The sequence below is a fragment of the Poecilia mexicana genome, unplaced genomic scaffold, assembly GCF_051168715.1.
Source record: "Poecilia mexicana isolate PSO_F unplaced genomic scaffold, ASM5116871v1 scaffold_15, whole genome shotgun sequence".
In the NCBI taxonomy this organism is placed as follows: Eukaryota; Metazoa; Chordata; class Actinopteri; order Cyprinodontiformes; family Poeciliidae; genus Poecilia; species Poecilia mexicana.
The window spans coordinates 17,157,603-17,185,581 of record NW_028263384.1 but is presented as its reverse complement, the minus strand read 5'-3'; the positions used below and the strand labels follow the sequence as shown (position 1 = coordinate 17,185,581).

Sequence of the window (27,979 nt, the reverse complement as noted above, 5' to 3'; positions counted from 1 at the left end):
TCAATGTTTTAGACAAAATAACTGATCTTGAGGGGCAAAGGTTATATGAGACGGCTTAGTGTTTTTCAGAAGGAGAGACCAGACACCCCATCATAAATGTCAGGTACTTCCCAAGCTGAACAAATGCAGATAGTCGCATGGTCTGGCTGTATGGCGATTGAGCAACTGCATATAATTCTGTTTCAGTGTGCAAGTATCCTCATCCGTTTTGTCCTGAGGGCCTTGGCTGAGATATGATGTAAACAAACTGGCTCTCCTGTTTTCTCCCCACAGCTGTCTGCAGGAGCTGAAGTGGCTGATAAATGAAGGTCAGTCCAGCCAGTTAGATGGAGAGAAATCAGTTTCAAATATGTGTCTTTAAAACAAAAGAACCTATGCAGATATTTCTATGGAAGTATGTACTCTAATAATGAGCAAACAAACACATTATTACGATGAAGACATCGCAGAAAACATGGTTTAATAATAATACTGAACGCACTGTAGGTGAAACCAGAAAATGTTAAACAGAATATCATCCTTTTGATTTAAATCTTTAATTTATTACTGTACTCTTTCTTTTAGCTCAGCGGGTTTTAATTTTTGGATTTAGTAGAAGCAGAAGTATTTTAAAGCCCTAGATGGAAAGAAAGAAAACAGATGGAATGAAATCATATCAGGATTTCAATGCTGAACTTTTTTTTTAACCAGCTCTCAATGAACCATGGTGATTTTCGCACAGCAATTAAGCAACATTGCATCAAAATTGCGACAAACATACTTTTCGCAAACGTAAATACTTGACTTCTTACTCATCAGGACAACACCCAGACTCAAAACCAGCGGAAAAGATGAAATAAAAACAAGGAGAACAGACTGAGTCAGAGTGAATGAAAGGGTGCAAGGCGTAATTTTAGTTTCATTTTGTTTTATCAGACATATCAGGTTGCACCCGCATACAGTTCCATTATATAATGTGATTTAATTGTGTAATTTGGAGACTTGCCCACAGGTCAGCTGAACAGAATGGTGTTGCAGCACAGTTCAGACAGACGGAGAACACATCTTGTTCCCACATTATCCATGTGAAAGCACCATTAGGCCAGATCAGATATGACAGAAGGGACACCTAATCAGCGAAGAAACGATTAATGTGAATAAGATGTTTCAGGAAAATCAGATCGTGCATATTCTTCATTTTCAGCCCTCTGGGAATTTGCAAAAGGAGTTAACCAAACGACTGACAAGGAGGAGCATGACCCCTAACTTTGAAAGCAAAGCTTAAATTTTTAAAGCACATCTCTTATCATTATGCGTGTGAACGGAATGAATCCCTGCGTGCCAATCATCTGAACTTGAACCTAATAGTGCTAATATTTTATGGTTTATGAATTCTGCTCCCTGTTATGGCATCTTGAGGGAGCGAGTCACCTCCGGTTGAAACATGCTTTGGTTATGCAGCAAAGACACTTGTAAATGGCTAGAAGAAAACAAAATGACAATTTTGGGGGGGAATAAGTCAAACCCAAAACTTAAATCTGATTGAGATTCAGTGATATGATCCTAAATGTATCTTTAGTCTTCAGCTGTGAATGAATTAAAACTATTCCCGAGAAGAAGAAATTGCCAGACCGTTAACACAAACACATGATGGTGACAGAAGTAGTTATTATATTTAGAGAGTAACTACTTCTTCACGTAAGATTCGGAAAAGATTTATTTTTCAAATGTCATTTAAAAACTAGGTTCTATATTTACTCATGTTGATATTAAAATGCGATGAACGATCTAAAAAGCAGAAAGTCCTCTGTGACATTTTTAAATTCTCAGAATTTTATTTTAAGTTCAGTGGTTTTTCTGAAAATTATTATTATTATTATTATTATTATTATTATTATTATTATTATTATTATTATTATTATTATTATTATTATTTATTTATTTATTTATTTATTTATTTATTTATTTATATATTGTAATTATTATTATTTTTTTTATATTAATGTCGCTTTCATGTCATCAAAACCACTAAAGTGATTTAAGCCTTACAAACCCGTTGCAAAGCACACTAACAAAAGATGTGCAAATAATCCCAGTACTGGTTGCCAAACACCACAGTCACTATTTTCTCTCTCTTTTTATCCTTAAATAGTAGCCGACTCACTTTCCGCACAGCCGCCCCCGCCCCCACACTCATCTCTTAGCTGCACACTAACAGTAGATGTTTTCATTCTTTACAACCAGGTGAGGGTGTCTTCTATGTTAGCTATCGCTGTCAACCCTGCAATTATGGGATTTGAGCTTCCAGAACAAGGCTTAGGGGCTAGCAGCGGGGTCTGCTGTGCACGCTCTCAGGAGGCCTCAGGGCCACGGGCTGAGCTGTGATGTGAAGTGTGAGCCGGAGCAGGGAGTGACAGGAGTATCCCCGTGGCATGACAGTGCCCACGGGGAGAGAGTCTTTCAAATCCAAATCACTGAGTCACTCAGTCAAACACTCGCAGGCGCCCTCCGTTCAACATTCACCTCTGCGCCACAGAGGAAAACAAGAATACTAGTGAAAAGAAAGAAGAAAAACCAATAGGGTTTTGGGGTTTTAAGTCACTGTTGCAATGATGGAGTACGACACTAAAAAAAACGCACAAAGGCAAACATTCAGGCACAAGACACTCACATTCCAGCTGTGGTGTCACCGAAACACAAACAAGAGCGTGTGCTCACACAGCGCTGCGCATTCCTGGGTATGAGGGGTTAGCTGGAGGGGTGGGGGTGGGCGGGGGGGTTTCATGCTGCTCACATGTTGCTGCGGCCCCTGTGTCTCTGGGTCACAGAACTGTGGTGAGTGACCACCTTTTTAGCTTCCCGCCTTGTTTGTTTTCAAAGACAGTGTCATCAATTCTCTAACAAGGGACCAGACACAGCAACAACAGAGGAGCAGAGGACCTCCCTGCATCGCCCACCGACTGATGGAGCCTGCATGGAGCTAGCAACATCAGTCATCTGTGTGTATGGCAGCATGCCAGCTACTGCATGAGTGCATAATGTCTGTTTGACTTTTGCGTGTAAATACCTTTGTGTCGTTCATTTGCTTCGTTTAATGTCATGGCACAGCATCGCTCTTTTGTTTTTTGTTTTTTTTCATGTGCCCTCACATTCACATTTATTAGTGAATGTATGTTAAAAGAAAAGTCTATGACAAAAACAATAAGAATATTCACCTCAAAGTATAAAAAATATGCCAGAATTTAGACCTTTTTGGACTTTAGTGATTAAAGACTGATGTATGACTGCAACAGTTGATATTAGTAAAATTAAGCAAACTGCAAAAATAAGTTGAAAATCACAGTAATGTGATCATATGACATTAGAGTTTGTTCAGAGGAATGTTAACAATAGTCTCCTAATTGACTTTGTCATTGAACGCTTTGATGTGGCCTTCAAGTTATGAGACTGAGAGGGACGTCAACACAGAAGGCCTACATTGTGCTACTCGGACTGATTGATGTTGTCTTTTGGCTGACTGCTGCAACCCAGTTTCATACAAATATGCAGGCTGAGGCACAAAGACGGGAAGTGGACATTTTGTGTCTGAATGTTTACCTTGAATGTTGTTTTTTTCCAGTGTTTTTGGAGATGCAAAAGTTGTGAATGGGGTTATTTTTTGTTTAATTACCCCAACTCTTAAGTGTTGATGCACATCAACACTTAAGAGACAGATAATATCACTCCCTGCTGTATACAAAGGTCAGAAGTCAAGGACAGGGAATTATATCCATCCAAACACCAGATCACCTTGAACATTGTTATTGTGGGTATGATGGCAGAAGCTCAGAAAACTATTGAAGCTGATGGAAAAACACATACACAAAATTCTAAAATAAAGAAAAAATGAATCAGTTATTTAACTGTATATTTTCAACCTTAGGTTTTGGCATATTTATACACAAACTCTTGATGTGCAGTCTCTTTCGAATAGCCTTCACGTTCAGTAGTTGAACTAACGGCACCCATTTCGTGCTAGAATTGCACGTGAAAACATAAACAAGAAATAAACGATGACATGATTAATATGTTATTGACACCTGACATCATGATTGTGCCACGAAAGACTTTATCTTAAAAGACTCGGACATAAAAAAAATGGGGTTAGATAATACCAGGTATGTAAATTTAGTTTTGAAGCTTTAGTTGCACAAATATGAATATGAATTGATTTTGTTTTGCCTTTCAGACCACTTTATCAAGATCTCCAGAAGGCTTTTAAGAATTTTTTTCTTTCTTTTGTGTGGTTCTTATTTGCTGGTTCATCTGTCATCCACGGCTCGTCTTTGCAGGATTCTGGATTATACTGCTCCCATGTTTGTTTTAGGATTAATTTAGTTTAACCATCTCTATTCATGCCTTGTCGTATTTGTGGACCTTGAACTTTAGACCATGAATTAACTTCTATTACTATACACCTTTATTTTTGTCTCACTTTTTGCCCCCCTTTGTTAGCATTTGAGTCCTCCATAATCGCCACACCACATTTGTGTCCAATCCATTTATTTGTTTCTGGATTGTTGAACCAGAGGAACTCATAAATCTAGATGTCACACACTGAAAAAACACAGAATACTTTGAAAGAAATATCTATGTATTTACCACAGGGTTTAAGTATTTTGAATGTGTTTTTTCTTTTTCTTTCAATTACTCATGAACCGAAGCAATTCTGCAAGAAAAATTTGCTCTGTGTTGCTAAAAAAAAAAAGTGGCAGCCACTGTTTTATCTTGTTCTACCACTTTTAGCTCGTATGACAAGAAACATACAGCATGGCCTTGTTTTGAGAAGCTTAAACCATGCATTTGTTCCCATCCAGATCTGGACAAGATTTTCTTTCCCCTAAGATCTTGTGCTGATAATGGAAACATACCAAAAATTTTCAGTCAAGTTATGATCTGTAATCTGTCTTGTGGTTTCTGTAAGTTTTTTTTAATTGTTTTTATATAAATCAACTCAGAAGAATAAAGTCTTTAAAAAATCTTCTGACTCTTCAATGGGGAGTATGGGACTTTTAAAGTGGGGTTTTGTTAAAATGATATAGGCAGATGGGTCTTGCCTGCAGTGGACAGCTCTCTTGGTGTCGTTATTTAGTAAATCCAGATGGACTAAAGTAACAGGATAATTGGAAAAAGTAATTGGAAATAAAGGAAAAAAGGAACGTTCAATGTAAATCTGCTATTCTCAGAATGAGATGAGGATGTCTCACAAAAGATCTTTTTTTTTTTCCCACACTGTCAAACTATTCAGAGGTTGAAAAGTAACACAAAGCAGCTCCAGTTGCAAGTCTGCACTCAGCTGTTTAATAAATGTGGTGATCAAAGCCTCTCAACAGAATCACGTTAATATTTGGAGGGGTGACGGACAGGAGTTCATCCTGTAACCGGTTCGAATCCCTGCTCTGTGGGCCTAAGGCGTTGTGTCCTTGGGCAAAACACTTCACCCACCGTGCTTTCTGGTCGTTGTCAGAGAACCTGTTGGTGCCAATTATACAGCAGCCTTGCTTTTGTCAGGCTACCCCAGGCAGCTGTGGCTATAATGTAGCTCAATATGATCAGTGTGTGAATTTGTGAATGACTGAAAAGGCATTTAGTTTTCACACTATGACTTTTTATCAGATAACTATATCTAAACAGCTGAATTTGTCTTCCTGGTCAGCGATAAAAAGTGTAGTAGCCTTATCTTAGGCACCACCTATTTAATCTTAAAATTTCAGAGGTTCTACAACTCTACTTTCTAAACCTTAATACAGTGATGATTGACCTGAATCTGCAAAATCAATACAGTATTTGAACTTACTCACAATGTACCAATAATTTCTCCCAGCCTATCTTTATCAACAGGGCTTTGGAATAGCAGCAACAGAGGATGGAGTTATTTTGGTTGGGAGTTTCCTCCTAAAACAAAGTCTCACCACCGTATATCACAGATATTACAGCCCTAACAACCCGCCCTTAATGCTCATATATACAAACACACACCTGCTGGGGCGAGGCCGTCTGGGAGAGAATTACAGCAGCCTAATTTATGGTACCCCTGGGAGGGCAAAGGGCAAGGGACCCAGACGGTCCTGACCTCACTTCCTCCTTTCAGGGTCTCGGAGTTACACAGAGCACGGGTTCAGTTCACTCTCTCACAGTCTTTCAAGTAAACTGCCTAATTAGTGTCTCTTTTTTCCCCCAACACGGTTATCACAATGAGCCCTGAGGGACTGCTCCAACCTGTGAGCAAGGCCCTAATGGGGAATATATTAGGCACTTTCATAGCTGATAAGTGGGTGAGAACAAGATTGAGCTAAAATTCAAATCTCGCTCTGGGCTCGCCTCTGGCCTCCTCATTTCCTCCAGAGAGAAGACGCTATCATCCGTCACTTGGGTCCAGGCAGAGGCACAATGGAGCAAGCCTGGGTTCTGGCTACTGACACCGTCACATGGCCTGCTGATAAGACTCAACTTCCGGGACCTAAAAGAACTGAGACTTTGCTGATACACAACACTTTGGTCTTTTGCCATATTTACTGATGACCATGAAAAAAAAAAGGAAAAAGGAAAGTTCAATGTCAATCAGCCATTTTAATGTATGAAGTTTTGCCTCTATAGTTATTTTCAAGGGCATGACGATGCTTTTCTTATTCAAGAAGCTGAAAAGGATCTTTCACAGCCTGCGGGATAGTCAAATCAGGAAATTAAATCAGTCAGGAATGAAAACAGAATCATATTTTCATGATTCTGAAAATAATCTATCTTCATAATCACACAGCACCATGATAACGGATGGATGAAGTTGTCAAGTAGTTTAAAGGAAAGTTCGATGTGACCACCAAGAGAGGCAAAATAAGTAATGAGGAGAAGTAATAAAGGAGGCCCATATTAACTTTGTAGCAGGTGTAGAGATCGGCAACTTAGGTGGGATAATCTGTTGACAGGACTGCTACTAGTGGTTCACCCAACAAATCTAGTCTTTATAAAAGAATGGTGAGATGAAACATGTCAGATTTGCTAAAGTCAGGGACATAAACAGGAGGAAGAAGGTAATCTAGTCAGATGAGACTAGAAGATAATTAAATGAATCAAACTTTTTGGCCTACAGCAAAAATGTTGCATGAGAAGGAAAAGGTTAAGCTGAACATCACCTTAAGCTCATCAACCCCATGGTTGGACATTGTGATCCTATACAGCCAGAGCTACAACGGGATGACCAGCAAGGTAAAACTGTGGTCCTGGGTGGACAGAGCCCTACAACTGTAAGATGCCTCACCCCTGTCTAACACCACAATCAAATGTCCAGATTGCATTCTCATTCCACAAATTTTACAGAGACCCACCAATCACCAAGTTTCCACGTGTATAAAGCACACACATTTAAAAGTTGTGGAGCAAAAACCAGCTGAGGACTGGCATTTTTCATCAGTGGTTTAGATCACAGCTCATTTAGGTTTGAGAATGGCCAAGTCAAAGTAATCAAGATTTGATTAACAATATTTTTAAGAATGGGAAAATGACAACAGAAACTATCCATCTCTGAGGACAGAGGTCGAACTGTTTTCAAAAGGGTTTCGGCTGGACTCAGGCAAATGCAAGAATTACTGGGGAGGTTTCTTACGCTTCACAATAAAGTTTGTGATTCTAAAATTATTAAACTTTTTTTTAAAGTGGTTTACATGCAAAGCACTGTATAAAGTCTGTCGCTGCAAACCATAAGCAGAGACCTCATTGCAATCACTTTGAAGTCATCTTCTCACTTGCATTCTCAGCTCAGGGGTTTTCTGTCTTGAAAGAGGGACTCTACATCTCCCAGAGGATTGGTTTCTGGCCCTGTACTGGTATGACTATCCACCTGCCACTCTAAGGCAAAAGAGCTTTTAGGTCTCCAGAGATAAGGGGAGGCAAGAATAGACACGTTCATCAATACCTTGCAGCGCAACTTCTTAGAAGACGAAAATCCTAACAGAAAACGCGACCGTTTTTTGAAAAAAATGGTCGTTTTAATTTCTCGTGGAGGTTGTTATTCTCACACCTTTGTATTGTGGTGGGTGACCTTTGCTGCGGGTCTAACCTTACCCGCCTTATCGCGCTGATTCTGGGATGAAGATGATGTATTGGGGGAGACGCACTCAGCACCAAGAAGCTCCTTGACACTCTCTGAGAGTCTGGGTTTTGTTACAGGCAGGAAACAGACTCTTCCGCTCCGTAAACACGCGCCTGTGCTTGGCCACTTTTGGGCTGCCGGTGGCACGCGAAGACCGCTGGCGATGATGATGATGATGATGATGATGATGATGGTCAGTGGAGAGGCCGCGCGCATAGGCGTTTAAGGCTGAAAGCTGAGTGAGCTATTAGCGTAAGAATGAGTGACTTTTCAACCTCCAAGCTATGTTTACGACCTTATTCGAGACACCGCGTAAAAGCACGCGAAGAGCTCAGAATGAATAGCCATAATATCGGTTATTTGTCTTGTCTATTTACAATTTCGTTCATTTCACGCAAACATAAACGTTGGATCTACAAGAGATGCTGTGTTACCGTCACAATCCAAAGGCACAACCGCAGGAGCGCATTTCAATGGAGAACATTTCAATGGTCTCTGCTTATCGTTCCCTTTTGTAAATAGCCCGTTTCAAATTCTCGAAGAGAAGAGAAGAGAAGAGAAGACCGTGCTCTAATCTAAACAACGCCCTGCTGATGGGGAGCGGATGAGATTATGTGGACATTCCCTTCTTTTCTTTCCACACAGTTTAAGGCCCTCAGACCCTGGCGCCTGCACTTGGCCACAGATAGAGTGGTGTCTTGTTTCACCACACAAGGCCTTTTTCAGAAAAACAAGAATACTCTCACCTTTATTATTATTATTATTATTATTATTATTATTATTATTATTATTATTATTATTATTATTATCAATTGTAGAAATAGAAATAGATATATTTCTATAGATATTTCTATTTCGAAACTATAAGTATTGCGAATGCATGGCGTAATGTGAAAAATAACAAAACTAATACTAACAGGGAAATAAACAAAGGCAACAAATGTGTTAGCATTGTAAGTTTATTGCAGGCCTAAACTGCAGACATGAACTCGGCATGATCATGATATGTAATTTAAAACGCAGGGAAAAAAAGAAAAAAAAAAACTGGCGGTAAAGGAAAACAGGATAACGGAACCGCAGGGGGGAAAAAGGGCAATTTCATGGAGTTTCATGGAGGAGCAGAGGCGAAAAAGACAAAAAGAACCAGCAGAGTTAATCAGGAGGGAATAGCGCACAGCTGAGGGAGAAATCAGGCAGAGGGAAATGAGGTGATGAGTAATAGCTGTGCAGGAAAGCTGACGGAAGATTGGCTTGCAATACAGAAAATTCAATAATCTAGGGAAACTGTCAGTCCAAAACTCAAGTGATGAAAAAAAAAAGAACAACACAAGGGGAAAATGGCAAGATGTAAATAAATAAAGCACAAGAAAATGATCAAAACAGAGACATAGATGAACTGCGCGTCCTCTGAGCTCAAAACTCAAAACATCACTCAAAACTGGTGAGGCTGCGGCAGGATTTTTATCTCTGTGCTGCCCTGGACAAATAGTCGGTCAGTCAGTCCCAGAGCAACACAGAGACATGCAGACATAAACACACACACTCAGACTTAAGGCATAATTATATTATATTATATTATATTATATTATATTATATTATATTATATTATATTATATTATATCATATCATATTATATTATATTATATTATATTATATCATATCATATCATATCATATTATATTATATTATATTATATTTATTTATTTATTTATTTATTTATTTATTTATTTATTTATTTATTTATTTATTTATTAGTAGAGTATTACTATTCGTGTTGTAGATGAAGCAGGTCGAGACTTAAATAAATAAAAAAAAACAATAAATATAAGAAATAACTGCAATTATATGGTATTGAATATTCATCGGGAAGGTCTCACTGAGCAGTAATTATTTAAACGTTTTATACATCTCACTTTGAAAGTATTACGAAGTAGGACGAAGAAGAATGAACCACATGCTAAGCATCTGACCCACTAATCTTTTTTCGCTTAGAACGTTCTTTCTCTCTCTTTATTTTACATCAGCTTGAATCAGACATGTCAGTACAAATGCGTAAAATACTACACAAACAACAGAAGCGTGACCTATGGCTCTTCAATCTGTTTTGAAGATCTCACCAAAACAGTTCCAATTCAAGCAATGTGTCATAGAGCTGGCAAGTTCCAAGATTTTCATTTAAAACTCAAAGATCTTACATAAATTCAGACAAGTTGAATCGGAAAAAGAAGCAAAAGAATCGTTCTGCTGCAAGTAAAACTACTATTGAATAAATTTTCCTCTGCCGAAATATACATTTTTTCCCGACTGAGATATAATCACCGTCTATTTTCACAGCTCATTAAAAAACACATCTTAGTTAAGTTGTTTATATTTTTTTTCTATTTTTACTTTATATATAAAATGCATTACGTATTTTATTTTTTGTGCGCAAACAAAAGGAAAACATCATGTGGCCAAAATTTTACAGAAACTAAACCTGCAATGTTCGGAGTCTCATCATAATTGAATTAGGATCCTAAACGTCCTCCTGGTTTTGCATTTGGTTGACCGCAGATAGTTCATCTCAGTCATGATTTTCTGCGGCAGGAAATGAAGGTATTGCTTATCTTAAAACCACCCAGGTGACGATGGGAAGAGCTGCGGTGATTGTTGGGCCAAACAGCAAAAATATTTTTGATCAAAATGCATTACAGCCCAAGCAGCTATGGAAAGGGGGTGTTAAGATAAAAAAAAAAAAAACATTTTTCTTTTGTGAAAGTAGTGAATTATGTACCAAATTAAAACAAGGAATTAGATAAATGCTTACCGGTGTGAGAAAAAAAGATGCGTAAAACGTTCTTACCTTTCACACCTATGGCAGCCCGAGAAGAATCGTTGATGTCAATAAAATGTCATAAATTAGGAATCACCCACTGACGCGGGGAAACAAGTACAGAAGGTCCTCGAGTCCCTCCCCCGCTGCGGAACGTCACTGAAAGAGAGAGGACAGCATCTTGGCTGACCCAGCTCTTTCTCCAGATAACTGAATGTTAGCCAGCCAAACAGGACCGACCTCTCTCTTTTTCCGTGTGAGCCCTCCAGCCACAGGCGCGCAGCCCGTGGAGAGGCATGTCACAGCTGAAAGACAGCCAACCCTCCCCTGATCTCCGCGGAAAGGCAGCAGAGCGCGACCATTTTCCAGCTTTACGCACGGGCTATTAACCTTCTTTATTCGCAAGCCTGATAGAAATCGGATCACTTTCTGGGCTTTGTGGGGCTTTTTTAAAATCACCTATATGATAATCATGATTCCCAGTCCAGCTGTAGCTGCGTCCACCACGCCCTTTTCCGTGAAGGACATTCTAAAGCTGGAGCTGCAGCAACAGTCTCAGCAGCAGCAGCAGCAGCTTCAGCTGATCTCCTGCTTCCGCCTCTCCGGCGCGCTGGCACAGCCGGGATCCTTCCCAAACAAGCCGTTCGGCTCTCATTCGCCGCCCTCCTGCATGCTGGCGGGCAGGGACAGCCCCAGCCCCATCAGCTCCTGCCTGTCGGAGAGCGAGGAGAGGATGTCGTACCTCAGCGCGCTGAGCGTTCAGGACCGACTGACGGAGTCCGGATTGGCCGCGGATGTGTTCGGAGACGCGGCACAAATTCATTCCGTAGACCCGCACCTGCAGAGCCAACAGGAGGAGCACGACGGCAGTGAGTGGAAAACTGAACGGCTGTCATAATAACATGAGCTATTTGGCATTGCGAGCTGTATTATAGTGACAGTAGATGAGTAAATAGGGCATACGATGACATTTGCAAACTTGCAAAGCGCACAAGCGAACACAATACGTGCTGCAAATACTCCGAGAAGTGGGAGCGTCTTCTCCGATTTTGTTGTAAAATATAGTCATCTACTTTTACATTTGCACCGTTTATGTAAGAATACTATAGTTTAGTTTAAAGTTCTGCACATTAAACAAAAGAAAGGTCGGGATTTTTGATGGAATTTGCGCATAATGACAAATATTGCCCGATAGCTTTTATAATCTTTTGAGTCGACGTATTGTCTAGTTCTAACCGTATATGAAGCTCGGGCAACCATTAAAAAAAAATAAAAATACGCGCATTTACCTGACTAAACAGGAACAGGTTTTGAATTTGCAAAGGTCTTGAATTTTATGTTTGACTTTTTTCTACAAGTGAATTTAACGTTTTAATGTTTACTTTAAGTTTTCTATTTTAATACCTATTTCAGTTTTTTAGAAATACAATACAATAAATAAATACATTTAATTAAATATCAGTGATGCTTTATTTTACTAAACACTAATTTTAGAAATTTAGGTAACGAGGCTAGATGATGACGTAATTAATTCATTTCAGTTATTTAGCGCAAACTGTGACATTTTGCAGGGCAAATAGATAAATTCATATTTAAAAAAAAAAATACAGGCAGATCTTTCCAATATAATCCAATCACTTACACAGATTTAATTCAGTTTAATTCAGTTTGGTTACATAGAATCACTTTACAAAACTTTATTTATTTATTTATTTATTTATTTATTTATTTATTTATTCATTCATTCATTTTTAACAGAAAGCTGTGGTGCTCTGAGAGGCGAGTGTGGAGAGGACACAGAGTCAGAGAAGCCCGTCACCAAGCAGCAGAGGACCAGAAGGAAGCCCCGCGTCCTCTTCTCCCAGGCCCAGGTGTTCGAGCTGGAGCGGCGCTTCAAGCAGCAGCGCTACCTGTCCGCCCCAGAGAGGGAGCACCTGGCCAGCTCCCTGAAGCTCACCTCCACCCAGGTCAAGATCTGGTTCCAGAACAGGAGGTACAAATGTAAGAGGCAGCGACAAGACAAGACGCTGGAGATCGCGGGGCACCACCATCACCACCATCATCATCACCATCCTCCACCGCCGCGCAGGGTGGCGGTACCGGTCCTGGTCCGGGACGGGAGGCCTTGTCTGGCCGGATCGCAGAACTATAACAGTCCATACACAGTGGGAGCTCCGACTCCTTACAGCTACAACTACCCGGCCTACAGCTACAACAACTCTGTGTACAATAACACGTACTCTTGCACTTATTCTAGTTTGCCGGCTCTTCCACCGAGCAACAGCGCTCCGAATGCGTTCATGAACATGAATTTGGGAAATCTGGGCGCGCAGACGCAAAGCCAGGCTCCTCAAGGACCGGTGATCCAACCCTGCCAGGGAACCCTGCAAGGCATCCGGGCATGGTAGCTGGGACAGGCTTCAATGGATTAATGAATGGACTCAGGATCACGATTATGCAAACTATATGTTGGCTTTAAGTAGGTGTAGCGTATGAAGTAACCATAAACCGCAAACTGGGATGAAAAATGATAATGTTCAAGATTCATTTCTTTAGATCTTTTGGACTACTCGCAGTGTTAGAACATGGATGTAAAGTGATCCAACAATAAGAGAGACTGATATGTGCATTTCTGAATTAGAATTAGCTTTTAAACAATTTAATCTGGTGTTAGTCAATTAAATGTTGGATGAAGAGGAAGAGGCCTGCTTCAATGGAGCCATAGCGAAACCACAAGTCATTGCAAGCGCTTAGTGCGTACTCATAAAGAAGTATTATGTTGGGATTTTTTTTACTACTCGTGTACAGCTTTACTTGTGTTTAATACTGTTTTATTTTTCTTTTTATGAATGATACTGAAAGTCTATAAATGCAATAAAACTGGCGATTAACAGGATCGAGTCTGCAATCAAGTGACTAAGCATTAATATGAGAATGATCGAAGGTGACGGAGTGAAGAAACAAAGCAGACAAAAAGCACAATTTGACTTAGTGTTTCTCTCTTTCTGTGCCTAATGGCACGCTATCTATTCAGATTGTCCCCTCTAAAATGTTATCCGGTGAGTTTTATTCCAACATTTTTCAAAGTTTCAAACAATTTCTCAAGCAAAAAAAAAGGGAAAAAGAAAAAAAAAGAAGCATTTTTAACCCTGTGAGAAAGTCTGAGACAAGAACCAGAAACAGAGAAAATTTAAAAGGGAGCTTACGTCCGGTCAGGATTCAGAGATGGACATTAACCAGACAGCCGATATCGTCGGAACACACACAGCTTGTAAACCAGCAGAGCTCAAAATAAAACTAATAAAAAATAAAATAAAAATACCACTACTGGTACTACAACTACTACTACCGATGATGATGGTGATGATAATAATAATAATAATAATAATAATAATAATAATAATAATAATAATAATAATAATAATAATTTAATAAATCAAATTTTCAGCAAATTCAAGCCTGATGCATCACACATCCTAAGCACAAACACACACAACTATAAACACTCCCACTCTGCTGGAGATGGACTTCAGCAAATACCTTTACCTACAAGGCATGGCAGAACGCTCAGACGCTATTAATGGAGATGAATGGCAAAGTAAACAGAGTGTTTGTCTCTTCTGATAGCCTCCCTGGTCACTTCCTCTGGCTACTGCTCTGCCGGTTTAGGACATACCTGGTGTCAGCTCTAAGTGCTGCAGAGTCACTAGTGTAAATAGAGCTGGCGACAGGACGGCGATGCCTGAGGACGCAGCGGGCTGAGCCACCAGCGCTCTGAAAGGCAGGCGCCCGCGATCGCTATCGCGCGTGCTTCCAAAGATAGCTGCTCATCGCGGAGCTGTAAGCTCGCGGAGTTTCCCAAAACAGAAAGGTCTCCAATGGCAACCACTCAAGGACCTTGTGGGGGGGTGGAAACAGAACCACAGTCCAGGAGAGGAAAACAAACGCGTCCATACGGAAGATGAATGATCGGAGTTCTGGCTGTACAGAAAGGTTAGCTTCCCACATGTGGCCTGGATACACTTTAAAAGTAAATAGTGTCGTGACTTAAATGCTGGAGAATAAAAAGGTGCAGAATCTGATGTGACACATTTTTACAAAAGCTAACAATAAATTAACTTGCAACTGGAAGAGAAAAATGCGGACAGCTAGCTTGTCAAATGTGGACAAGCTAAGCTGAAAATAGACAGTTAGCTACAGCAATTCAAAATTGAAATTCTGGGGTAGTTTACATTTCAAATTGTGAGTTGATGACCCAAAATCAGAGAAATGCTTAGTTTCAAAATAATGTCCTTGATATTGTCATGGAAAGTTCAGCAAATATCTCTGTTTTGCCATTTGTTGTTTGTTAAAATAAAAGTCATGGTGGTCCTGTTTGCTTCTACTGAATGTAATCCGTTCTCAATATGTACTGCCTTAGCAAAACACAGTTCGGCTTCCGTTTTATTTTCAAGTTAAACATTATAGCTTAATAGTATTGCTTCTCGCATTATTTTTCAACTAATCTGCATGTTGGCCTAATAGAGCTTGAGCAAAATCAGTTGGTGGTAGTAGCACACAGAGATAATTGAAAACAACATATCAGATAGTTTAGTCGAGTTTTTTAAAAAAAATGGTGGAGTAGATAAACCAAACATGGCTTTTTAGAACCAAAATGTAGACCCCAGGCAGGTTATTAATGAGAATACAAAAAGCAGATGAGGAATGCTCTGCTGGGTATGTTTACATTTTGTTATCGTTTTAAAGTCTGGAGTGAAGCAAATGAAAAATTCACACAGTTTGATTGATGATCATTTTGATTCAGTCATTGGCTATTCTAAGATACTGTGCCCAGTGTTAGATAAAATAATATCAAGAGTGTGATGAATCACATTAGGAGATACCATAATAAAGCTGAGAAAATTTCTGTTGTTGCAAGAAGATTTAGCTTAGCAACAGATGCCACTAAAGATAACCTTCAACTGTTGTAATCCTGAGGCAGCTACCAATAAAGTACACACCTTGAGTCTTACAAAGTTTTCCAAGCCAACTAACAAGAATAGATTTTAAAAGTCTGTCTCCAGATTTTAGGAGTCCCATGAAAAGGCTAAAATCAAGCATACTCCCTAATTCCGAAACTGTTGATGCCAAAGAATGGCACATCTTAGCTGTGATTGTCATTATTCATACGATGCAATGTTGGAATAGATTTAAGGACTTTATTTCTGGTTCAATTATATTATATGCCTGAATTTTCTGGTGTATTGTGTTGTGAGCTTATGGGTCTTTAATTATTTATTTTTTCATGTATTTGCTTTTCTAAGTTAATTTGCTAAATACGTGTTTTAATAAACAGTGGATTTGATTGATAAAATATAGATAGATGAGTAAGTGAGAGTAAGTGCATTGCGCCTGATAAAAGTACATAATTACACTAATATTGATTAGAATATACACAAATTAAATGTATGCAAATTTCTACTCTGACTTTATTGGTTAAATATGAACACTTTGTTTAATCGGTGATCACAAGTTGCACTGGGCATTTCAAAATGACATATTATCTTTTTACTTCTTCAGCATTAGAAACAGAGGGCTAACTTCCTCAAAGAAAAAAAAAACTACTATTCAAAAATAATTATGAGAGTTCAGTGGGATTTAATTGGCAGCCAAAGTGGACTTAGAGTGATGCGTTCTAGGTGGAGAATATGTTAATTGCAACTGCATACTATGAAACCTCCTAAAGGATCACTTAAACAGTTAGTAAAGTTGGCTAACTGTTTAACCAGCTTTGCTTAATTATCTTGCAAGGATTGAAATTACAATAGTGCACTAAATAAATAAATAAATAAATAGAAAATTTAAAAAATCCATATTTTCCCTCAGACGTGTTGTGACACCCTGAGCGGATCTGGTTCTGTGGAAAGCAGAGAGATTTATCTGGTTAGTCAGAGGAACAACACAAAGACCCATGGAGTAGACAAATCTCTGCATCTGTCATCACATCTCCTTAACTTTGAGCTAGGCTTGCTGATTGTGTAATAGCCTATCTGTCCATTTGGGTGGGGGCTGTTATCACTTATTTTTATTTGCACTTAGCTTGGAAGCCAAGAATCTTCCCCACATGGCGGCGCTACAATCGCTCATTTGAGCTTAATGGATGTCTCGTTTTTATTGACAAACAAAAATAAATAGTTTCAAAAATCAGGTTTATGTCAGGTTATTTAAAGAGGTACGTTAATGGATGGGGCACCTATTTACAAACGCTTAATTCATTTTATGCACTACATTTATTGAGAAATTTTATTTATATTTAGCACACAAATAAAGCTATATACTCTGTTTCACAAGAATAGTGTGTATAGTGTGTTTTGTCTTTGTTGAGGGTCCGCTTCAGTTTATTTCATTTACATATTTTTTCATTACATCATTTTGTGATTTTCGGGTAGATGAAATGGGCATTTTTGCTCATTGAATTTTGTGAGCAAAAAAAAAAAATTGTGAAGAGACTTTTGATATACTTGCATTTAAACGGAATAGTAAGATACAGCTAAACAGAACTGAAGTCGCTTTTATAATTTCTCAGATGTAGAATCACTTTTCTTCTGTGCAAGCTGCACCAAGGTTGTAACGGGGCGGCGCTAATGACGGGGCAGGAGGAGAAAACCTATCGCGTTTTCACTTAAGCTCTTATCGAGGACAGTTAAACTCGTGGCAGTTTCTTGCACAGACTTCTCATTAAGGGACTGGACTCGTTTGACGGCAAATAAATGAAAGCAATAGGGAGACAGCTGATCGAGAGGCTTACTTTGGAGCTGCTCATGACTTGATGCCTCCATGAGCTGCAGTGCAGAGTTTGGACACAGTTACTTGTGGTCTTCCAGTGCATCATGACATCGAAGTTTTCAACCTTTTTAATCAAAGACATTCTCACCGGCCTGGAGGCTCCCTGTGGGAATCCCGGCAGCACAGCTGCAGAGGAGCTTTGCGCACTTGCGCGCAATTTGCGCGCGGGCTTTGATAGCGCCATTCAGAAAAGACTTTCTCCTGGCAAACGCGTGTCTGAAAGTCACCGATCCGGCACCGGCAGGAACGAAGGAGGGGCTGCGACTCAGTTCAGAGAAGGTAAGGTTTTCATTTATAATTTATTTAAATTTGACTATTTTATCTTTTTAAACTGTGGCGTTGTACCTAATTCATGTCTGAAAAATGACTAAAATAAAAACAAAATTCAAAAAGAGGTGGGGAGTGGAAAATACACTTTGTATTTGTCTTATTAGAGGGGCAGGTTTGTGCAATTGCTTCGGCTAAATATCTGACCTTAAAAATTACAGGAGCCAACTTTTTTCAGCTTATCTTAAATATCAAATGTCACTGGAGAATATTTTAAAACAAAAAAAAATTGACAAGTCATTTTAAGCTTAATATTATTTATTTATTTTTTTTTTTGTTATTATCATTTTTAGAGTAGGTTGTGTTGATTTTAAATGTCTTGACATGATGGAAAACCGTTCGGAAGCCGTCTGGTTGTGATGGTGTAAATGGCATTTAAGATTAGTTTTCTTCATTGATTTTCAGTTCCACATAGTGTCATATACTGGCTTTATTAAGCTTAATAAGGAAAAAAAAACTTTAATAATTGACTTGTTATTGTTGTCAGGTACCGCAGAGCGTGCAGGCATGCAATATGTGGAGCAGAACAAGCGGCAAAGGAACCAGGCGGAAGCAGGAATGAAGGGCTTTCACCATCACTACCACCACGGCGGGGAGACATCCAGCTGTTCCCCCGAGGAGCGCCACTGCGCCTCCGCGAAGAAGCGCTCCAGAGCGGCTTTCTCCCACGAGCAGGTCCACGAGCTGGAGCGCCGCTTCAGCGCCCAGAGGTACCTCTCTGGTCCCGAGCGGGCAGACCTGGCATGCGCCTTGAAACTCACGGAGACACAGGTGAAAATCTGGTTCCAGAACCGGAGATACAAAACGAAACGGCGCCAGCTGGCCACTGACGTGGCGACGCTCGGCTCACCAAAGACGGTGGCGGTTAAAGTGCTGGTGAGAAACGACCAAAAGCAGTGGATTCCGGGCAGTGGAGCCCATCTTCCCACCACTGTGCCACTGTACCACGGCTATCAGTACCAGCAGCCCTACCTACACCAATGCTACCACCCCTACAGCACTGACAGGTTATATGGAGGAACGTTCTAATGTTTGTGTGTCTTGCAAAGTTCACATGTGAACCTTTGTAGAAAATCTTTTTTACGCCCTTCTGCAAAAAATCAATTTTAAATGGAACTTAATTAAAAAAAACAGAAAGTGAACATTTGAAACACATTATGGAAATAAATAAAATGCAGAAAAATATTTTAGGTGCGTTTTTCAAAGTTAGACACTTTCTTTAGGATCTCCAAGATTTAATTTTGAAATTATTTGAGTTGCGCACAGCTCATACGGGTGGTCAGAAAACGGAATTACTTCTACAGCATTTTTGCTGTAGAAGTAACTCTCCTAAATTTGGGAGAGCAGAAAAACTTCACCCACTTTCATTTCATCAAACCCTTGGTGAATTGATTCCAGACACGGTCCAAAAATCCTTTGTTCCACCATAAAGAAATGTTCCGCTTCTCCGCTACTTTATACTGTACATTTGAATATTTCATTTTTCCTATTTCCTTAAAGAGAAAACCAAACAAAACGCTTGTGATAGACGTTTTATTTGTTTTGGGATTGTACAAATAAACTTTATGAAGAGTTTGCTGAGTTTTAAACCAGTAGTGGGTCTCTGGTGCCTCTAGCGGTCATTGGACGAGAAGCGGATTACAGTCTGTACAAGTCACCAGTCCATCATAAATGAATACAAAAGCAAACCTCCATGCTCAGACCAGCTCTGCTCCGACAGCAAATTGCTAACCGTGAGAGGAAGCCAGAGTACCCGGAGAGAACCCACTCAAGGGAAAATTGTACAAACTCCATTTAGAAAGACCCAATTCAAACCTAGGACTTTCTTTGATGCAATTTAACAGTGCTAAGAACTGCCAACATATTGCCTACCTCAAAATATATGAGAAGAAAAAAGAGTCATGTTGTCTTTTTCTGAAGTTTATTCCCAGCATATAGTTTGCATTTCCACATGGGGATTTTATGTTCTCACTGCAGCAGCTTCTTCGATCCTCCATAATCCATCTGAGTACGATTTCTAAACCGATTTGGGAGTAAAAATCTTGTCTTTATGAATGACATCTAGTGCACATCTTTCACAAATTTAGTTGTTGATTTTCCTCATGGGGCATAGTTAATGATCATTAAAACTTCACGAAACACCAACATTAACACATGTTGGTGTTGAAGGGGTTTTGTGCCTTATAAAATATTTAATCAGTAAGGACCGAATCTATTTTTTGTTGTCTGTGTGATTTGTTTTTGCATCTAAAATGTTGTTTTTTAGTATTTTAACACTTCAGTTATATGTCTTTGGGCTTAATGTTCACAACTCTTTTGTATAAAACTGTGTTTTGTGCGACAACAAAGGAGTGCGTTGTTTAGTTCTTTTCCCAGTTGTGGATGAATGAGTGAGAGAGGGCAAATGAACCATGAAGATGTTGTACCATCCAACTTCGCCCCCCATACAGGGAAGCACACATTAATCACTGTTTTACTGACAGGAAAACACCCTCATGTTGAAGGAATTGGCGCAATGACCAACACTGAAACGAAAGAAAAAAAAAAGAAAAACATAATTCCTACTCAAGTGGAAGAGCGTATTCATAACTAAACCTGTTGACATGCTGTGACATTAAAATGCTTTGATGTAAAATAGAACCTACTGCTCCTTTTATCCCAACTTATAAAATCTATATTAAAACAAAAAATGATTATAAATATCCACAGATAATAAAAGAAAACAAACACTCAATAATGTATCACTATGAAGTGGAATATTACGGATAGTTTTTGTGATGTTTTGCAAGAGAAAAACAGTAAGACGTGGAGTATATTTGGACATTAGATTATTTTTAATGTCATGTTTTTGGATAAACACAAATTTGTCCAAACTGTAGCGATGCAAAATTCAACAAAAGTAATAGATTTTCATTAAAAAAAAAACAACTGTTTTGTGAAATATTTCAAAGTGATGTAGCAAAGCAAACGTGTTTGAAATAAGCAATAACATATTTGTTCACAAATTCAGATTCTGCGGTTGTAAGAGCGGAGGGGTGGGTGGGATTTCACAACTGGGCGGAAGGTGGGAGGGCTCATGCCACTATGTATGTTTCATTAAAAAACATGCATAGATTGTTGCTTTTACTCTTTCATGCATATTTGGGAAATCATTTACTCTGTTGTGGCAACCATTATGGTGTGAGCTCCCTTTCCCCCACATCTCCCTCACTCAGCTCCCCCAGACTAGCGTTAGCAGCAATTAGCAAACACCTGGTGGACCTGCGAGTCTGCTGAGCTTCTAATGCTCAGCAGAACTGTTGCAAATTTCTTTTAAGTCGTATTTGATACCTATAGCAATTTTAAAACAAGTGAAGGTAACATAGTCACTTGATTGTGTTACAAAATATTTAATGCTGCCCCTTTACACACCTGGTTGCAATACCAGGAGGGGGAGGAATCCATCAAACTGCTGGAAGCAGGAGACTTCGCTCTTGATAAAAAAAATCAAAAAAAAAAAAAAAAATCTTTAAATTCTAATAACTGGAAGATTTTTGTTTTATCTTTTAGTTTTAACATTTAGCCTCCTCCTACGGTCCTTGGTATAGATGAGGCTGTTTGTTCAATAATGTTCTCTAAGAAACATCGAAACATCTGAGACTTTCACAAAACAAATGTTACTCTGAGATTAAATGCTATGCATGTGGCTTTCGGATGGCAGTTACTTCTACTGGATTTTACTACAGGGTATTAGAATGAAGAGAGGCTGAACAAAAATGCATCACAAACTTCATGGGGTTTTAGGCTTGAAAAGAAAGTGAAATATTGTGTAACTTCTCTCAACTTTACAATTATGCACTAATTTACGTTAGTCATAAAATCGCAATGAAATGCACTAGATTTTGTGAAACATGACAAAAGTCCAAATAAAGTTGGAGGGGTAGAAAATTAGCAAACCATTTAAAGCACTCTACAGTTTTTGCAGCCGTGGATATAAAAAGTGTTTGTTATGTAAGTGTTTTAGTTATTACAGTAATGCAAAAGAGAAATGGATCGTGTGTGAGAGCAGTCTGTCAACCTGTCACTGAAGAATTAACTCCAACATGATATTTTGCAACACTTTGCATGCAGACAGAGTTTGTTTATAGAGTGATATTAGTCTGCTTTCAAAGGCAGCAGGGCATGGAAGGTCATGGACTTTAATTTGTTTCACATTTTACGTCTTCTGCTTTGCTTGCCATTCTACTTCGACTCATTATTTTGATTAAGCAAAATAAGCAAGCATACTTGTCCTGGTTTAATATTGAATAAACTAAACATATGAGCTCAGTCTACACCATTTCTGCAGCTATGACACACTCAAAAATGCATCTGGACGTTGGATGAGTTAGATAAGACTAGGCAGATTCAAATCTAGATCTTTAGGCTCAAGAAAATATGACTATGCACATAAAAACATGTATCATACTATGAACACAAACAATCCCAAAGCTCATACCACATTCTAACCTCTCATTTTTTTTTTTGTTATAAAGCAAGAAGACCCAACACAAAAGAAACAATTTCCTGATTATGCAATATCGTTTAAGTGGTAGTTTTTGGTTATAGAATGTTGCTTTGTGACACAAACATGTGTTTTTGGAGACAAAATACAGCTAGTAAATACGTTTGTTATCATGCTTATTTCTCCATGCATGACATATGTTGGTCCTCTGTACCGATGCCATTATTCAAATGCACTTGCAGCTTACAAACACAGCTCTCACTTGGTTAATATCAGATTGCACAGACACTGTGAATATATTTGCTTGCTGAAAGCCTGAAGAACACTTGTACAACCTTTAATAATTACTGCCTTTCTGTGCTGGAAAGTAAGTCATAATGAGGGAAGACGGACAAATAAGGACAGAGGGAAACTGATTCTTTGTCACCAAGCTAGAAAAATGGAAAAAAAAAAAAAAAAAAAAAAGCAAGTGTTAATTTAATAACTGTTAATGAATCCTTTTTGGTGTTTGTTCATATGTCACAGAGTTGAACTGCTGAGCTGTAAGTCTAATCTCAGTTCAGGCATCTCTGATGAATCACCGGGGTAATCCCCATAATTATGTCTATTGAGCTTCACTTAATCTAATCTGCTGCTTATAAAACAGAGAAGTTGTATAACTTCAATTCCAGTTAGGCTGGTTAAATTTCACCACTTCCATCAGAGGTCACCCCCATGTAAACACCAACTGCCTCTCCACAGGAATGTGCTTCACAAGGAATCCTAAAAAAACCCCAAAAAAAACTTACTTTTGTTCATGTGTCTTGCTCGTGTGTCTTTTCTGAGCTGTTAACTATATATATATATTTGGCATACTCATGAAGCAGAGGGCAACCAGAAGAAGTTTGTCTGCTGCATTGAATTCTCAACACCATGTTGAGCAACTTACATAAGACAGCAAGTATTAAAAGGTAGATTTGAACAATGAATATTGAAGCCAGCAGAGACAAGTAATATCCTGCTGTCTTTGTGTTTCTGAGGATTTCTGAGTTGAGATAAAGGTCTGCGGGGTGGGGCAGCCTCTCTGCTCTGCAACGCAGGAATGGAGGTCCCCACCTAATCCACGCTTCGCTTGGCTGTTCTTTCAAGATACACATCTATTGACTGAGTATCCTCGCATGTCACCTGGGCAGCAGCAGTGACTCATTTCTGATGCTCTTATTGTTGCAGGAATAATGTCTTCGAGACGCCGGTTGATTTAAGTGCAGCTTCCTCACACAATGGCCCGGCCGAGGCCACTGACCTACATGAATGGATTTAGAGCTCGCGCGACACAGTGGGAGCGTCAAGTCTGTCACAAAAAGACCAAAACTGTGACTAATTATTAATCAGAAACTTTAACCTGGATATTTTATGGGTGTATGTGGTGCAGCGGCGTGCGTTCCTGTTGTTTCCGTGCCGACCCCTCTGCGGACGCAGGTCAAGTCTCAGGACAAGGCAGGTGTCACGGCTGATGCCTCTATTTAGAGACGGAGCTGCATCCTTTCGACCCTCACTTACATGCACACACACGCACACGTTACGAATAATCCCACCCAGACAACTCTCCAGGCTAGTCCTAGAAACTATTAGCAGATAGCATCAGCGAATGCAGGAATGTAAACATTTACAGTAAAGCTAAAAGACATCGACTCCCCCTGGGGGAGACACATCCATCACACAGCAGCCACATCAGCACTTATAAGCTCTCCTGGTTTCCAAAGGAATCAAACATCCCTGCTTTCTGCACAATTTGATAGGATTTCAAGTAATCAGCGCATATTGTTCTGTTTGACATGTCGGTGAAAATGCCGTCTTGCAACAGAGCTGCCGTGAAAAAAAATGTATTATTAATTAGAATACTTTCGTACCAGTGAAATAAAATATGACGCTGAGAACTAGCTGGTGACTGTGATGTCTGTTTAACAATTGTGCGGTTTACATTTTCAAGCAGAGGTGTAGTTAAGATGCTTCAGAACTAAGCGGGTAAATAACTGCAGTGGTCTTGTCTCTCTGTTTGTGAGAGCAGGGGGAGAACGCGTGGACATTGACAGAATCAGAAAGCCAAAGAGATGATCCAGCCCTCAACAAATAAAAGAAAAATAACAGAAGTAATGTGGATGAGGCCTCAACATGCAAAATGCATTGGACGGGTTTATGGAGGAGGGAGGAAATGGGGTCCTGGTTCTTGACAAATGTTCCTTTACTGAACTTTAAGTTTTAGATGAAGGTGTACATCAACTATCTTTTTTTTATTATTTTCCGAAAATGTTCACACCCATTTTCTTTCTTTCTTTTTTTTTTACATTTATTACATTGTAAACATAAATTTGAATGTTTATTGTTTTTATAAGATCAACAACCATATGATAGTACATAATTGTGAAATGGTATGAAATATTTTTTGGAAAGGTTTACAAATAAACATGAGAAAAATAGCATGCATTTGTGTTATCCCTCCTGAGTTAATACATCAAATCACATTTTTGCTGCAGTCGCAGCTTTTGAAATACGTCTCTACTAGCTTTGCATGTTTTTAGAGACATTCTTTATTGACAAATAGCCCAAGGTCAGTCAGATTGGACAAACAGTGACAATGAAAATCAGTTTTCAACTTTGCTTCCACATATGCTTGAACTGCCATGTTTCATGTTGGGGATGATTTGTTTCACACTACTTTCCTGCCACAAATTTTGAAAATCCTGCATCCCTTTCTCTCCATTTTACAGCTGTGCTCTATTTCATGCTAGCAAATTGTAAAAAAAAAAGTATATATATGATTTGTTTGTAATTTAAGGAAATGTGGAAATGATTCAAGATGTGTGAATATTCTTTTGCAAAACACTGCAATTCTAATACCACATAAATTTTTCTGTTCTCTGTTAGAAATCTGTTAAACTGTGACTTCAAACAGTTGCATGCAGGGATATCACATGAAAAAGGTTAAAACCACAACAATTATTGTTCAGTAAGGTATAATATGTAAAATAAGAAAACTACTACGGAGTCTTTAAATTTCTTTTGAGAAATTTTGACCGATTCTTCTTCGTAGAATTGTTGTAAATTTTGCCCCATTGGAGCGTTTAGTTTTAGCCCTGAACAGCCTGTCCAGGTTCATGTCACTGTCAGGATGTTGGCTTGTTGGGTTGGTTTTGGGTTTTGTTATTTTCTGTGCTCCTTTGTTCCTTTTCTTGGATTAGATCAGCTGTGTTTGTGTTTTAGTTTGGTTCACTTCTTTCTTAGTGATTCTAGTGTATTATGTTCATTTCTTGTCTAGTTAGTCTTTGTTCTCTAGTTTAATTGGGTTTCTTAGGTCTAGTCATGATTTTGTGTTTTAGATTTATTTCCTAGTCCTCTCTGTTCCTTCCCTCACCTCCCTGTGTCACTTTCTCGCTCTCTCTTCCTTCACACCTACAACTCTAATCATCCATCTGTTCCTTGTTCAGTAATCAACCTCCCCAGTATACACAACTCTTTCTCAGTTACTCCTTGCTGGTTCCTCCTGTTTAACGTCATTACTCCTGTTTCCCTCGGATTTATGGTTTGTGTTCTCTCCTGGCTCCCTGTAGTTTTTCTAAGTTTTTTTGTTCATCATTCTCACTAAATATATTCATCATCTACCCCATGCCTCTACTATGCACTATAACATTAACAAACATTTGACTTGCATTGCTCTGTCTTTGCACCTTGAGCAGCAACCTCATCCAGTTATGTCATTGTGCCGTAAGTCTCCACGTCCTACTTTCTCTGTACCAAACCCATGTCTCAGCATGTTAGCTGAGACGTGCATTCGTGAAATAACCCATTCTATAAACATCCGTATGAACTCACAGCTAGTCAGATAGATGAAAATGGTGCATGTGTGTGCATGTGCGTGTGTGTGTGCACAACTAGGAGTAGAAACAGCATATTAATCTGTTAAAGAGGTTGAGTTTTCCCCATGATCCTCTGTCCATTGAGGGAGACAGGCAGTTTTTCAAGTTGCAACACTTCCTTCCTTGACTCCTCACCACTCTCACATCACATCTCCCACACACATGCTGGGACAGACACACACTCCTCCAGAGCAGTCCAGGGGAATCCAAATGTTTTAATTAGCGATGATAAGCAGAGGCAGGGAAAGCACTGAGCCATTCTGAACACACACACACACACACACACATACATGCACAAACACAGACATCTTTTATCAGCATGCTGATAATGGAGCTACTCAGTCCCCACTTACGGCCTCTCAAACTTCCCTCTGACTCCTACACATTCACTGCAGGATACCCATCGTTGCAGTGTGAAACAGCAGTAATTTTGTTTTTTGTTGTTGTTATTATTATTATTATTATTATTATTATTAGTAGTAGTAGTAGTAGTATTTAATTCAGTCTTTTACTGGTTGGTTGGATAAAATCTCACAAAAAGCTCTTACCTTATTTCTGTATCACATTATTAACCCATAAACAGTTTAAACGACTTATATCTTCAGGGTAACTATCAGAGTACCAAAGCGTCCTAACCTTGAACCAGCAAAGTGTCTTTTCAAGTCTGGAGACTAGTGCATATTCAAATCCAGATACATTGTTTCACTTGACAACAATGCAAACTGTATATTTTTTTTCTGAAGCTTTCTGAAAGAAATATCGTTTTGCAAAGTCAGATCTCTGCCACATTTTTTTTTTTTTTTGTAACCAGGAGTTGAAACATATATGAACATCAATAGAAATAACAGCTTCGTTGATAAATGGATCTGTCACCATCAGGTTATTTCAGAAGAGTGTGTACAATCAAGCTGGATGCTTTTGTTGACTTAATAAGTGGTTTAAGGCTCTTTTTTTTTTGTTTAAACCAGTTAGAGCTGTCTGGAGCTGGAAGGCATGAGTTGCTAAGCGTATTTGGCAGGAAGCGAAGACCGCTTTCTTTTCAAGATCAAGTTCAAAGGACAGCAGGCCCGTTTCTTCCTCAGTGTCCCTGACTGCACCTGCGTTGCCTTGACACACACAAAAGGGAACACACACACACACACTTGCAAATGCAAGGAATCTTTACCACACTGCTTTTTTTCCCAGTTGACAGACATCTTAAGGTCGTTCTCTCTCTGGCCGTGGGCATTCAAAAACATTTAGTGCATTGAAGCGAAGAAAAAAAGTCGATCCAACTTGAAAAAACTGAGTTGATTTGTTAAAAGCAAATGTAAATAAATTAAGTTTGACAAACATAATTGGATTGCATGTGACAAATGAACTTTTTTTTTTTTTTTTTTTAAGCTGGAGCTCCATTTTCTTTTTTTTCAGTCTGTGTGATAAGGGAAGTGTTTGTAAGATGATTTTCTGACCTTAAGAGGAAATTGTCACAACAGTTGGGACTGAGCAGAGAAAGTTCTCGACACCTGCAGCCAACTCCAACAATGCTGCAGCTC

General features: G+C 39.1%; 2 protein-coding genes across 2 annotated transcripts; both read left to right on the top strand.

Annotated features, from left to right (window-relative positions):
* Positions 1–10,946: 10,946 nt before the first annotated feature.
* On the top strand, positions 10,947–13,812 carry nkx2-3 (NK2 homeobox 3). The gene is made up of 2 exons (XM_014984728.2): positions 10,947–11,785; positions 12,675–13,812. Exons 1-2 carry the CDS (start codon positions 11,380–11,382, stop codon positions 13,322–13,324), a joined length of 1,056 nt encoding a protein of 351 aa, XP_014840214.2. The 5' UTR covers positions 10,947–11,379; the 3' UTR covers positions 13,325–13,812.
* A 3,765-nt stretch (positions 13,813–17,577) lies between these two features.
* Positions 17,578–25,008, top strand: nkx3.3 (NK3 homeobox 3). The gene is made up of 2 exons (XM_088013116.1): positions 17,578–18,020; positions 18,556–25,008. Exons 1-2 carry the CDS (start codon positions 17,786–17,788, stop codon positions 19,095–19,097), a joined length of 777 nt encoding a protein of 258 aa, XP_087869242.1. The 5' UTR covers positions 17,578–17,785; the 3' UTR covers positions 19,098–25,008.
* Positions 25,009–27,979: the final 2,971 nt, after the last annotated feature.